This window comes from Enhydra lutris, unplaced genomic scaffold (assembly GCF_002288905.1).
Source record: "Enhydra lutris kenyoni isolate GAN:26980312 unplaced genomic scaffold, ASM228890v2 scaffoldscaffold62, whole genome shotgun sequence".
Lineage (NCBI taxonomy): Eukaryota > Metazoa > Chordata > Mammalia > Carnivora > Mustelidae > Enhydra > Enhydra lutris.
Genome location: NW_019154146.1, coordinates 3,747,749 through 3,761,299, shown reverse-complemented (window position 1 = coordinate 3,761,299; position 13,551 = coordinate 3,747,749). Strand labels below are relative to the sequence as shown.

At 46.5% G+C, this 13,551-nt stretch overlaps 1 protein-coding gene across 2 annotated transcripts in view; it reads right to left on the bottom strand.

Annotated features, from left to right (window-relative positions):
* Positions 1-13,551, bottom strand: part of LOC111158707 (phosphodiesterase 10A) — a 570,570-nt gene that overhangs the window by 27,536 nt on the left and 529,483 nt on the right. For both annotated transcript variants that reach the window (XM_022520920.1, XM_022520921.1), the window contains 2 exons: positions 11,832-11,987; positions 2,370-2,542 (listed from right to left, as the gene is read on the bottom strand). In XM_022520920.1, the coding sequence (XP_022376628.1) occupies positions 2,370-2,542; positions 11,832-11,987 (329 nt within the window). The remainder of the gene's footprint in view (positions 1-2,369; positions 2,543-11,831; positions 11,988-13,551) is intronic.

Here is a 13,551-nt window from a genome sequence, read left to right as displayed (position 1 = left end):
ATGCATCTGGTATAATCACATTTTTATTAAAAAAAAAAAAAAAGAAGAGGACAGTATATTTGTGTGTATATATATATAGTGTACACACACAGAGACCCCCCAACACAGAACTTTGAATAAACACAGGAAAGTGCGTGGGATGATATTATACCCAACAGATTGCGGGCATGGAGTGCAGAATAACAGAATATTCTTCTTATATATACTTCTGCACTCTTTGAATTAAGACAAACATGCATTACCTTTAAAATTATTAACTGTTATTATTACAGCATACACCACTAACACACACACATACCCATTAAGCACCAAATATATTATTTGTAATTATTCTTAAATTCTCTATTTTAAAATTATTATTATAATCATTTTGCTAAAAACAATATGTAAGAGACTTGATACTAATTACATGACTCTTACTTATAACCTTGAAAAAAAAAATGGGCGCCTGGGTGGCTCAGTGGGTTAAAGCCGCTGCCTTCGGCTCAGGTCATGATCTCAGGGTCCTGGGATCGAGCCCCGCATCGGGCTCTCTGCTCAGCGGGGAGCCTGCTTCCCCCTCTCTCTGCCTGCCTCTCCTGCCTACTTGTGATCTCTCTCTCTCTGTCAAATAAATAAATAAAATCTTAAAAAAAAAGTATGCACATGGGTTTCAGCAAGCCAAAGGCTACTTTCATCCAGGGTATATTTTCCCGATCTTATAACTGCCATCATAAAGAGAACTGTAAACAAGAACACCACAAAATCTGTCACAGGCAGAAACACACGATGGTTGTGAGTCCTGAGCATCCTTGGGCTGCAGGCGGAGGAAGATGTGTTGGGAAGAACCTTTGTGGCCCCTCATGACGCTGACCCCTTCCATGATCCTGGGAGGCCCTGGCAATGTGTGCAGACTGCCCTAGGTAAAAATAAGGTTTCTTTGTTTTCCTTAAATAGGGTTCCCAAAACTGTGTAAGTTTCAGGCTCTGCAAAATCTGGACCTGCCCGTGTTTTGATGTAAAATAATCACACAAAATGGTAGTTTAACCAAAGGAATGGATATCATTATATTATATGCATGTAATATTCCTGAAGAGGCAAACTTTATTACATATCTATAGTCACTTGTAAATCTAAGGTTTTGTGCATGTGTTACCTCAGTGGATTGCTTCTAAAAACTTTAAAACAGACTCTCCTAAAAAGAAATGTTACGATCAGTACTTAATGGATCATGGAGGAAGAATGCAAAGCACCCAAACAAGAGACTATCGACCCAAGTTCAGCGAGACTAGAAGAGACCAGTAAACAAATGTCCACAAATCTCAACGTAAAGATGGCATCACTTAAGATGAACTTGGTCAGACGTGGGAACAGCAAAGGGAAAGTCCTAGTGCTCAGTCCTAGCTGGTGGTCACACCTATAGACTGACAAGCAGAGCGGGCAAGTTAGCCAGCGGACTGAGATGGAACACACAGATGGTGGACAGCTTCACAGTGAACACACCCAGTACAGCTCTGAGTTCGTTAGGCACAACATGCCGGCTCAGGAAAGACAAACCAGGTGAATTTAGCCTGATCCATTGGAACGTTGAAAGTAATCTAATTCTCCGTGTTCTGATGCCATGCCCACGAAGCCAACTTTTGACTGTCCCTTGTTTTCCTAAATGATCTGACCACACTGAATGCCAATTTTCTGATGCTTGTAACCAGAACATACGTTTGTAGATGAATAAAATGGAATTCCAATTTTATCCATCAATCATGTTAGCTTGGTCAGTAAGATCCAGATTCTGAAAAATGAATCCATTTTTATTTGCTTTTGAGTCCTTGAAGCTAATGACCAAAGCCTGGACTGAACTGAACTGAATTCAGGGAGAGGCCTGACCTCTCCTGTAAAGTGACCTCTCTTTAAAAGTACCCATTCCTGGGGCGCCTGAGGGGCTCAGATGGTTAAGAGTCTACCTTCAGCTCAGGTCACATGATCTCCAGGTCCTGAGATCGAGCCCCATGTCAGGCTCCCTGCTCAGCAGGAAGCCTGCTTCTCCCTCTCCCTCCGCCTGCTGCTCTGTTGTGTGTGTGTGTGTGTGTGTGTCTCTCTCTCAAATGAATAAATAAAATCTTAAAAAAAAAAGTACCCATTCCTGTGTGAGCAGTTTAAATTGCAATTCATATTTTAATATATCCCCACAATTCAGTCTCCGTAATTTTGTCAAATAAAGAAATATGCAAAACGAATATAAAATACATGTAAAACAAAAAGAAAACACATAAATATTTTTACATTCCTTCTTCCAAATATAAATTTATGCTAAACTACATTTCTGTTTTTAAGTATACGTTTATTCCAGATAATACTTCCTAGGCTTCTAAACTTTTAAAAAGGATCTTTACCTATGTGATTGATTATTAAGGTTTAGCGATCCGGTCTGGTACATCTCTTCCAACTGTTTCCTGTTTCCAAAGTACAGAGCAAGGTCTGTGGCAATGATGGCTTTGCGGATGATCTCAAGCACCTGTTCATATTCACTGGAGCTCAGGGTGGAGAAGATATTGTGCCCTTCCAACTACGGAAAAAACACAAATAAACACCACCAATAACAAGCAGAGGCTCTAATCTTCCGACATTTGCAGGTACTCAAACAATACAGTCAATGGCATCTGGCCCACCAGTGACAGGTTTGGGGGACACAGAAGAAGAGTTTGCAATGATTAATGGAAACCAACGTGGCAGCTTCTCTTTAAGCTGCAACAGTGGAGCTTCCCTTCCCTGATGGTCTGCCACGGCGACATCACCTGCTGCCACAGAACCCCAGTTACTGAAGAGCGCAGCTAGGTTTGGGTATTTCCAGGAAGCAATTCAAGAACTAGAAAGTGTTAAAATATTTAAGACATTTCTTTTTAAACTAATTTAAAACTTTAGCAATTTTCATATGAGACTGGAAATCGATGGATTAAGAAAATCATGGATATCTTTGTCCACTTCAGCAAGTCGGATGAAGAGTAAACTGCTTTCTCAATAGCACCGAAGAAAATGTCCCGTGACCTCAAAATAAGGCTTAGTCAGGCATATTAAAATCTCTCCCCATAGGTAACCACCCTCTCCCATAAAACACAAACCGCTGAGGTGCAACCCTCTAGGGCCATCCTCTCTTCTTCTGCCCTCACGGGACGGGGGCGGCAGACCATCACCTGGACAAGACCAGAGCACGGGGCATTTGGACTCTGTCTCTTCAGAATTATTCTTTCGCATATGAATCTGTTAAGAACTTTTTACAGTTACTGAGAATCTTACGCTTTTATTTGTAACTGAGATAAACATGGGTTGTTTTTGTTCAAACAAAAAAGACTGAAATAATAAAGTGGCACTCCATTTGTGGGCTCTTCAATTACTGTAAAATTATTCATTATTATAATGTCAGCATAGCTGTACTCTAATTGATTTTCACTTGCTCTAATTTATATTTATTGACTGACAAAATGCATTAAAAACTTGAAATTATTAAAATACATGTTAAAAAATCAGACATCTCACTAGGACACTACCTCCTTCCTATTACTCTGAAAAGGTTGTTCATGTGCCATTTTCAATCATCAGAATCTTTATTACCTACTCTTAAGGTTTTATAAATATTTAAGTTATCCTATGATAAATACAGCACATGGCGTTGGTTCTAGTTGGTTATTTTCCTGACAGTAATAACAGGAAGGCCTTACGTTTGTAGGATGCTCTAAATTGACAAAACATTTTCAAACACATGATTTCACTTTCAAATTAAAAAATTTAAATAACTCTTTGATGTCTAATTGAAATGAAGTTATTTGCTGGAGCATCAACAATATTTTTCTTTGAAGAGCAGCTGCAGTGCTTACAGAAACTGGTCATTTTTAGTAACATAATCTCATCGGGAGCAGCTTTCGTGGCGACGACGACGGGGGCCAGAGGGTATAGACGTGATGACAGACTTAAGCTCAACACACGGAAGCAGCCCTGACACTCAGCTACCCTGGGGACAGAACGGGGACGACGCAGGACGCGCTGTGGGTGGAGGCTTCAGGCACAGGCCGGTTCGTAACTGAGGGGACAAGGGAGGGGACTCAAGCTCTGGGGAGGTGGCTGAAATCAACTCTCCAAAATTTTAGTGCAGGAAGATAAAAGAAAATAACTTTTTTCCTCTGACTCCTGCTATGTAATCTGCTTTGCTTTCATTTGATCCTAACTCAAGTAACGTGGCAGTCCCTGTTTCAATGCTTAACGCCTCGTCACCTGCGCTCCCAAATCATGAACGCGTTTCACACAGGCAAGTCTTGTGGGTGCTCCCGCACACATCGGCTCCGGGCGGGTTGTCTGCAGAGCTATCACATGTGACACATGTTTTTATGCTTTATTCTATCACTAATACACCAGTAAATTACAGTGTGTAAAATATTCTATCATACTGTTGAAAAAATTTTAAAAATCTCTCTAAATAGGAACTTCTTGGCCTGGGTTCTAGAATTCCCTCTGGGACCACAGAGTTATAAACTCACTGCATCTATCTATCTATCATCTATCGATCATCTATCATCTATCTATCACCTATCATCTATCTATCATCTATCTATAAAATATGTGTTGACTGTGTCATCCATAAGCACATTATTTTATCAGATTCTCAGAAGTATCCATGATCTATGGCAAATGGAGACCCATGTTAAAGGATCTGTATATGGTGTTGGTCACTTTGGATTTAATATTTCTTTTATTAGTTTTCTTTTTAAAAAATTTTTTATTTAAATTCTAGTTAGTCAACATACAGTGCAGCACTGATTTCAGGTACTTTTCGATATTAAAGGCCACAAGGCAGAGTTCAGCAGAGAACCTTCATAAGAGAAGGTCACACCAGGAGCCCTCTACTGCCTCCCACGATACTCTGCAAGGGCTAAAGGCAGCAAATGAGCACACGAACTGTGTCTTCAAGTGCATGAAGTGCGTGTCTTTCAGCTCCTACCAGAGGAAAATAAGGGAGATAGAGCAACCAACCACAGCAGAGAAATAGCTTAGAATCTTTAAAAATCTCCAATTTCACATTACGGAAACCTCATAATATAAGACTTTTATCTACCAGCTGGTGAGTTTATTATAGTTCATGTCCCAGGTCATAGTGCTTGAAGTTTGTTACGTCAAGGCAGGTCATCCCATTCTGTATCAATCAGGCATAAACTAACCCGAATTTTACATGGGGAAACGTTCCTAAAATCCAAAGATGGGTGAACTGCATACAGTCCTCAGGCCTGTGCGAGCGTCTGTGGGCTCTGCCGCATGCTCTAAGCGGCTGAGGTCTGGGAGCTACCGGAGAACACACGTGACACTGGGATCAGCCCCGTGCTGGGAGCCCCCAGCGACCCACTCCCTGGGTGGGTGGTCTGTCGGGCCCTCCAGCGCTTAGACAAGGCAAGCCCGTGGGTTCTCAGCCGGCCACTGCACTGCTGCAGTGCGTCTGCCTGTGTCTTACCCATTGCGAGGTGAAGAACGTGGGTCTTTACTGACCGAGCAGCTATTCAGTGTGAACGTTTCACTTTGTGCGAGGATGTTCGGAGGACGGGAGCTACTCTGCGCACGGCCCCAACCACGGGAGTGCCCGGGGAGGGTCCACAGCTTAGAGGGGGGAGTGTAGAAGCGCATGACAGAACGCACGCAGCGGTCTCCGGGATGAGCTCAGTGAAGGGCTCCAGAAGAGCACGGGCAGGGCCGTGGATTCTGCAGGGCAAGGAGGGGCCACAAGAGACCACGTGGGCTCAGCGGGAGCCACAACATTTCAGTACGGCTCAAGCACATCGTCCCCGTGGAGAAATGGTCACACGGTGAGAGAGTTCATAGGCCTGGTGTCAAAACTGGAATGGTCTCTGGAAGGTAACGAGGGACAGTCACTCCAGCAACAACGTAACATGGGCTGCAGGGAGGTTAGGACTGAAGCAGAAGGACAAACTGCCCGTATTTCCTTAGCAAACTTTTAAAATATTATTAATCATAAATAATTCTTTCCAAAGCCCCATGCTGCTCAGCTCTATGAAAGAGATGCGTAAGGAAAGGCCTTGGAGCCCAGATTTCAACACCCGCATGCCAACCAGCCTAAGCTCACTCGGGTGGGTGTAAGTCACCCACAGGAAGCCACAGGCATGGGCCAAATTATTCAGGGGACCTGAGATAACAGTAGTCAATTGCATCGAGCATTCACAACAGCAATGGTGTGGTACTTATTCGGATACTTAATCACCTGCTGCATCCAATCACAGGCTAGGAAGCGCAGTGGTACTGGAATTAAGAACTAAGGGTTTGGAGTCAAACAATTCTAGTTTTTAATCCTGTTCGGTCACTTACTCTATGACAATGGACAAGGTACTTAATCTCTTTGATGCACATCATCTTATTGAAAATGGAAATAAACTGATACTTACCTCACAGAACATTATAAAAACCAATGTGTTAATATGTGCAAAATTCTTATGTTTCTCATTTATAGTAAGTATTAAGTCAAAAGTACTACAATATTTATAATGAGTACCTAATAAATGATGAAATGATTACTATGATGATGGTTGTGACGAGGAGGACAAAATTTACCAGTATGACTTCTGCAGCCAGAGCTAAAGGACAGAAAGGAAAATCGAACAAACAAATAACACACATATGTCCAAGGAGAAATATGTAGTTAAAGATCACCTCTATCCCTTCAGAACACATCTGCAGAAAAGGACAGGTTCAAGCTAGCCTCTGTGTGATACATTTTAGCTTATTAATAAAGGCAGTGTGGGAGAGAAGTTACAACGTAACAACGTGCAGTAAACACTGCTTCGTGCAGACAGGCGGGAACAGTGGCTTGTCAGCAGCTCTAAGAAGTAATGAAAGTGTCGCAGGGTCCCACAATGCTGGTGTAAAGACAATTCTCTTAACATCTAAACATATTTCAAAAGTACCAGACAATTCAAGATTGATGGAATATTGAGAACATTTTCTTCATAACAAGAAAGATTATTCCTAATTGGTCTGTTTTTTTAAATTGTGACTTGTGAGTACTTCACATGGGAGAGTCACAGAAGGCTAAACATGGAAGAAGGGTGGCTGCGATATTCAGAGCGCTTGGTGACATCTCATGAGGCAAGAGAATGAGCGATTTAATATTCCAACAGCAACGGTTCTACCACAATTACGGAAACATGCGGGTCAGCAAACAAGCTCACGTGCCTTCCTGAATGTGACTGTCCACACAAAATCGTCTCCTTACTTGAAGGCATGCAGTTTTTGTTTCAGTACTGACCCACGCTTTGTCCCAAGGAGACTCACTGACGCCCTCTCCATTGAATAAAACTCGGCGACTTTCCATCTCTGACTTGCACTCACTGTTCTGTGTCCCCTGAACTCTTACACCCATATTTCATACCTTCATGTGACCACTGCCATCCACGGCAGGAGACCCAGTGATGGGTGGGCAGGGACAGGGACCAGTGGTCTGCAGTGACTGTCCTCACTGGGCTTATAATTCAGAGTAGTGACAAGCTAAGCTCGCCAACAGAAAATTTCAATATGATGTGGAAAAAAACTATGATATGCGTCTGCTTGCCGGCTCAGAGGCCATGTAAAGCGGCACATGGCTGTGCTCCAACCGTGTCGGGAAGTCATGAAATAATTCTACTGGAGGTGGTATTACTGGGCTGAGCTGAGCCTTGGAGATAAGAAGCTGCCTCAAAAAGACAGTGGAGAATTACAAGTGAGGATGCAGGCAATGACGCAGAAGTAAGAACTGTGTGCAACTGAGAAGTACAGTAGATACTGTGCTCCTAGGCCACCCATGGGCCATTCACTAAAAGCCTGAATATCAGTCGAGAAATGGAATTTATTGAGGTGCCTGGGTGGCTCAGTTGGTTAAGCATCTGCCTTTGGCTCAGGTCATGATCCTAGGGTTCTGGGATCGAGCCCCACATCGGGCTCCCTGCTCAGCGGGGAGCCTGCTTCTCCCTCTGCCGCTCCCTTGCTTATGTTATTCTTTTTCCTGAATAAATAAATAAATTTTTTAAAAGATGGAATTTATTCTTGACCCCCCAGGACCCACTGATGACTTTTAAGTAGGAGAATAACATGATCAGACGTGTCTGGAAGATGGGTGTGAGAGAGGCAAGCTTGGAGAAATGGTGTTCGGTGAGGGAATAAAGGTAGATGACAGATGACGAAGGCTGAATGCCGGATGTCAGAGAAGCAAGGTCGCTGGTGGACGCACAGGAGGCTGCAGGAGTCTGAAGGGCCGGCTCAGCAGGTGGTGGGAGCCCCCACTGTCTGGAACACCAAGGGCCCCGATCACCAGGAAACCAGTCCTGACGGCCTGATGTTAAGAGGTAATGGGCCGCTCAGCAAAAACGAGAACACTGCGCTGACTTCATCCACAACTCAACCTCCTCCACGGCCCACGCAGAAGGGACGGCCCACTGCGTCTCTCTCACTGAGACAAGAGTGAAGGCAAGCCAGGACCGAATACACACGCCTCCTTCTTTCTGTAAGTGATGATGTGTTTGTGGGTTAGACTGATACTAGCTTTTTAGATGTATTTTCTGTTCAGTCTGCTTACTGATGTGGCTGTGGTCAGCCAGGGGTGCGACTACACTCCCTCTGGTTGCCCAGAGTATCCAGTAACAGTAGCAGCCACACTCCGTCCGCACTGGGGTTAACAAAACTGATAAACTCTCTCTCTCTCTCTCTCTCTCTCTCTCTCACACACACACACACACACACACACACACACACACACACACACACACACACACAGCCTGAGGAAGGCCTGATGGGGAGGCGTCTCCAACCATATACACCAAACCATTCATCTTGCACTGGGCCGTGTCGCCAGAGGACGGACAGCTCCGGTCCACAATCAGCCGCAGCCACGCTGACAAAGATCTGCAGAGATCGGGAAGCAACAGGCCAAATCCTTCCTGACGGTGAACACTGCAGGTACACAGCTGTCAGAGGCATCTCTGTGCTGTAACAATACTCATTTTAGTGACTGGAGGTTGGAATTTTTACTATTACTCTAGACTATCACCTTAAATTGGTCAAGTCTGGAGTTGTCTCTTCCCCCCCCCCGCAAAGATTTTATCTATTTATTTGACAGAGACAGAGACAGCAAGAGAGGGGACACAAGCAGGGGGAGTGGAAGAGAAGCAGGCTTCCCACTGAAGGGAGCCCAGGACCTTGGGATCATGACCTGAGCCAAAGGCAGATGCCCAACAACTGAGCCACCCAGGGGCCCCTGGAGTTGTCTTGTTAAAGCTAAAATCAGCAGGCCTTGACACCTGGATGTGGGGGTGGGGAACAATGACTCTAAGGTCATGCCCCCGTGATGGCTGGGAGATGGAGGCCACCCCAGAGGAGATGTAGGATAATAAGCAAGTTCTGGTCACACTGAACGCGGAGTTCAGGTGTTTGGAAACAGAAGACCCCTGTGCCCTAGGCTGAGACACAGGTGTGAGAGCCACAACGGTGACCAGAAGGACTCCAGAGAGCAACCTGGCGGAGCACCGAGATGAGCAGCGCGACGGCAGGGATCGGGCTCTGCTGCTACTACAGCCCCTGGGCCTAAAATGGGTGTTGGCAGCTGGGAGGAGCTCATTAATGTTTGCTACTAAAATGAAATTCAAGAGGCAGTTCGAGATGGATCTGAGAAGAAATACTCCAAGAAGGATCATGAGCACAGATGTCAAACCAGCAGAGAGCACAGCAGTTTCCAGAAGAAGGAAACCTTTCCTGAATCCTCCTGTCACGGTGATGGGCCATCTGTTTACGATCCTGACACATCTCTCCCTGTCCCGACTCACACAGGAGGCTTTAGGTCAGTTCAGCATATGGATTCGGTTTTTAAAGGGTAGCCTTTTCTCCTGGATCTATGGCAATGACCCGTGCTTCTTTCCAGCTCCTCCTTCTTGTGATCCTGAGGAAGACTGTAAGCACGCTGAGTAATGATCTTCCTAGAAATGGAGAACAGATTCGCCCTTCCTGTGGCCTCCCCATCAATGGAAACCCCATCTCCAACCCTTGGAACCTAATGATTCTTCAACACCTTCTCACCAATAGGTTGCCTGAGCTGAAGTTACTGCCCTGGGTGCTGCCTTCCGTGTTCTGATCATTCTAGGAACTCTGTGTTATGTCCTGTGGAGCCCCCACGCTGCTGAGGGCTTGCACAAAATGAGACAGACCCTTCCGAATCCCCACTGTGGAGGGCAGCAAATGGGGCAAGTCTCCCAGCACTGGGGTGGGTCCAGGCCTCTCCGTGCCTCCATGGTTTAATCACTGCTATGTCACGGGGCCTAATTTTTTATTCTACCCAGCAGCAGTGTACTTTGTGCAATCCCTATTTCAGAACGAATCCCATTATGTTTAAAATAGGTTTTTCAAAGAAACCTTATAAAGGCTATTACAATTATTTGCAGATTACATTACTATAATATTGCCGTAGGCAAATGTGTGAATTAGGACATGGGAGGCTAAGGCAGTGAGTCTGAATTATCTCTAAATGAAGGCATCCTGACGTAAGATCAGAGTATACGCAAAAACCGTCGTGAAGTTCTAGGATGCCTGTCATCTACAAAAGGCACGTTTCTATACACACACACGCACACGCAGGCACAGATATGTGCGTACTCACACACATCTTTTATCCTGCTTAAATTACGAGGTCGGTAGGTATGTCCGTATCTACCCGTCCGTACAGACATCTGTCGCGTTAATGAAGGCAGGACGGTGCTGAGGGACACTGGGAGCGCGACTGCCTGCGGCTCTCAGGGCGAGGACCAGCTGCGGACGAGTGGAACAGCCCGCCAGCCATCGGATACAGCCCGCAGGTGCCTGCAGCAGCCCCCGCGGACCCCTCAGTCACCAGCAGGTACCCGGAGTCTCACTTCAGTGAGGCCATCGTTTACCTTCTCGGTCCTGAGGAAACAGGACCCACACAGGCACGTTTTGCTGCGTTCTGAGAAGGTCTGGGCTAGGAGCACTACCTGCCCACCTGGACGGTTCAGACACAGATGATAAACAAGGCTGGTCGGGGAAGCTGGGGAGAGCAAACCGCAGCCCGGCCGCACGGGGACGGGGACGGCGCCAGGAGGCAAACGGCCCCCGCACCGCAGCCCGCCCTCGGCCGGTCCCGCTGCAGGTGCCTCTGGGCTGTGTCACACCCGTCTATACACATGTATCCCGCAGAGCCCACGGCCGTCCCCGGACGACCTACTGGGACTGTGCTTCCTACTCTGGCGCTGACAGTGCGACGAGAACACAGAGTCCGCCCCCCTGAAGTCAAAGCACATTTAAGAGACCATCCAGGAGAGGGGTCCAGCCAGCATGAGGTCGGAGGCACCTCGTGAAGGTGACCTTGAGGACGAATGTCTAGGGTGAAAACAGAGCGTGTATACCAGCCAGTGAAGTGACGGCTGCCCATGTCTAGATCAAGCACCACGAACAAACAAGGAAACTAAAAGGACTTCAGTGCACTTAAAACTTGATTTGCCTAACTCTGAAGATTTGTTGTTCAATACGTTGGGTTTAAGAATATGAAAATCCATATAAATTTATGATTTAGTATGTAAAATAAGCTTTCCCTTAAGAGTATCATGTACTTAAAAGTCAAAGCAAAATATATATATATATACACATATATGTTCAAAATCTCCACCGAGGAGGCATCATCCGAAAACCCCACGACTATCTAACGGCGACTGTACATACAAGGTTCTGCCATAATATGCAGCCGCTGCTGGCAGGAGGCCGCCCAACACCCCTCCTTCTGCACAGGCCATTAGAGGCTGTCCGGGGCGGGGAGGGCGGGGAGCGCTCACCTGGAGGATGGACACGGTCTGGGAGAAGTGGTGCTGCTCCATGGTGGACGTGGAGTAGAGCGCGGCCAGGGGGTGGTCGAACTTCTGCAGGTAGCTGTTGCTGAAACCCCTGTGGTCCAGGTCATGACACAGGCACGCGATCAGCAGTCCTTTGCGCTTCAAGAAAAAATGACACAGTGCAGATGTTCAAAACCAAGCAGTGGGTGTGACGCGATCTTGGCTTCTCCCGCCGATCGCATGGACTGGCTCCTGTCCTCACAACAGCCCGCATCCTTAGGAAGGTCTGAAATTCCAGGTAATCTAGCTTCGTCTTAAACCTCTTTCTTTGTTTTTCTGGCTTATGAACTTGACAACGGAATTATTCTTGACTTTTCTGGCTCAACTTTGGGGAAAAGTACAGATGGTATCAAATTAACGCAAATGTCCCCAAGAATTAGAGAAAGCGAATCTGCACAAGGAAAGGACAGTTACTGCCCTTCATTCAAAAATCCATTCAGTGTTAAGTTTCAACAATGCGGTTGCCACTACAGAGAAATGAGGACTAAAACAGTAAGTCACATAGCTTGTGACAAAACGGCACAATTGCACAGAGAAAGAGCAAAAGCAGAGCAGGTGGGAGCAGGTGAAGTGTTACAGCAAGTGGGGTGGGCCGCAGAAGATGAAGGAGAAAAGCGGTGGGAGAGGCGGCACCGGCTCCAGGGTAAGCCTCCCCCACGGGATTAGAGGGGCTCAGAGGGCGGCGGGGGCTGTGGGCAGAGGACAGACAAGAATGGCAGAAAGAGGAGCTGACAATCTTTGAGGTCTTATTTTCTGTGGGAACCAGGGAAGGACTACGGGGTTTTTAGCAGAGCAGTGATATCATATAACTTACATTTTTATAAAAGATTACCACGTGGGCAATTGTACTGAGAACAGACTCCAAGAGGAAAGACAGACTGGCGAGGAGGGTTTCGTCGTAATTCAGGCAAAGCGTAGACCAGAGGCAGCACTGGGGGGCTCAGAAGACGTGATTAAATCAGGGTGAGTTTCATAGGCAGGGTCAGCAGGATTTTCGTACAGTCTAAGTGTGAGCCAAAGGGAGAGCAGGGGAGGGAGGGAAGGCAGGAGTCAAGAACGGCCGCAAGGTGCTTCACCTTGGCAAGTGTAGGGCTGTCATCAACTGACACGGGGACAGTCGCGGGTGAAGGAGGTTGGAGGAAAGGGCTCAGGAGTTCAGTTTCAGACTAACGAACTTCAGGGGAGATTCTGAGCTGACGGTGGTCTATTCTAGTCTAGCCTTCTGTGGTGGGGGGAGGCAGGTCTCAGCTGGAGAAAGAGGGTGTCCGTGTATATGGTGTTTTGGGCCACCAGACTGGCTGGGCCCACCAAAGTTGCTGTTCGGGGTTAGAGGAGTCCAGAGGTCTGCGCCCTCAAGTATTTCAACTTTCAGAAGTCTGAGGGAAGAAGAAATAGCAAAAAACCCCCAAAGCAACCCCCAAACCTATGTGACCAGAAGAAACCAACAGCGTTGGGGGTCCTGGAGCCATGGGAAGACAGTGACTCAAGGAGCTGAAATGCAAGCACTGACCCTCAGTGGGCGAGGTGCAAGGCACTGGGGACCCGGCCCAGGGCATTTTCGGGGATGGGTGGGGCGGAAGCCTGGTCCAAGATGGTTTCAGAAAAAAGGGGAAAGGAGTGGGAGCCAGCCAGTAAGGCAGCTCTTCCATGGGTTTGTGGCAAG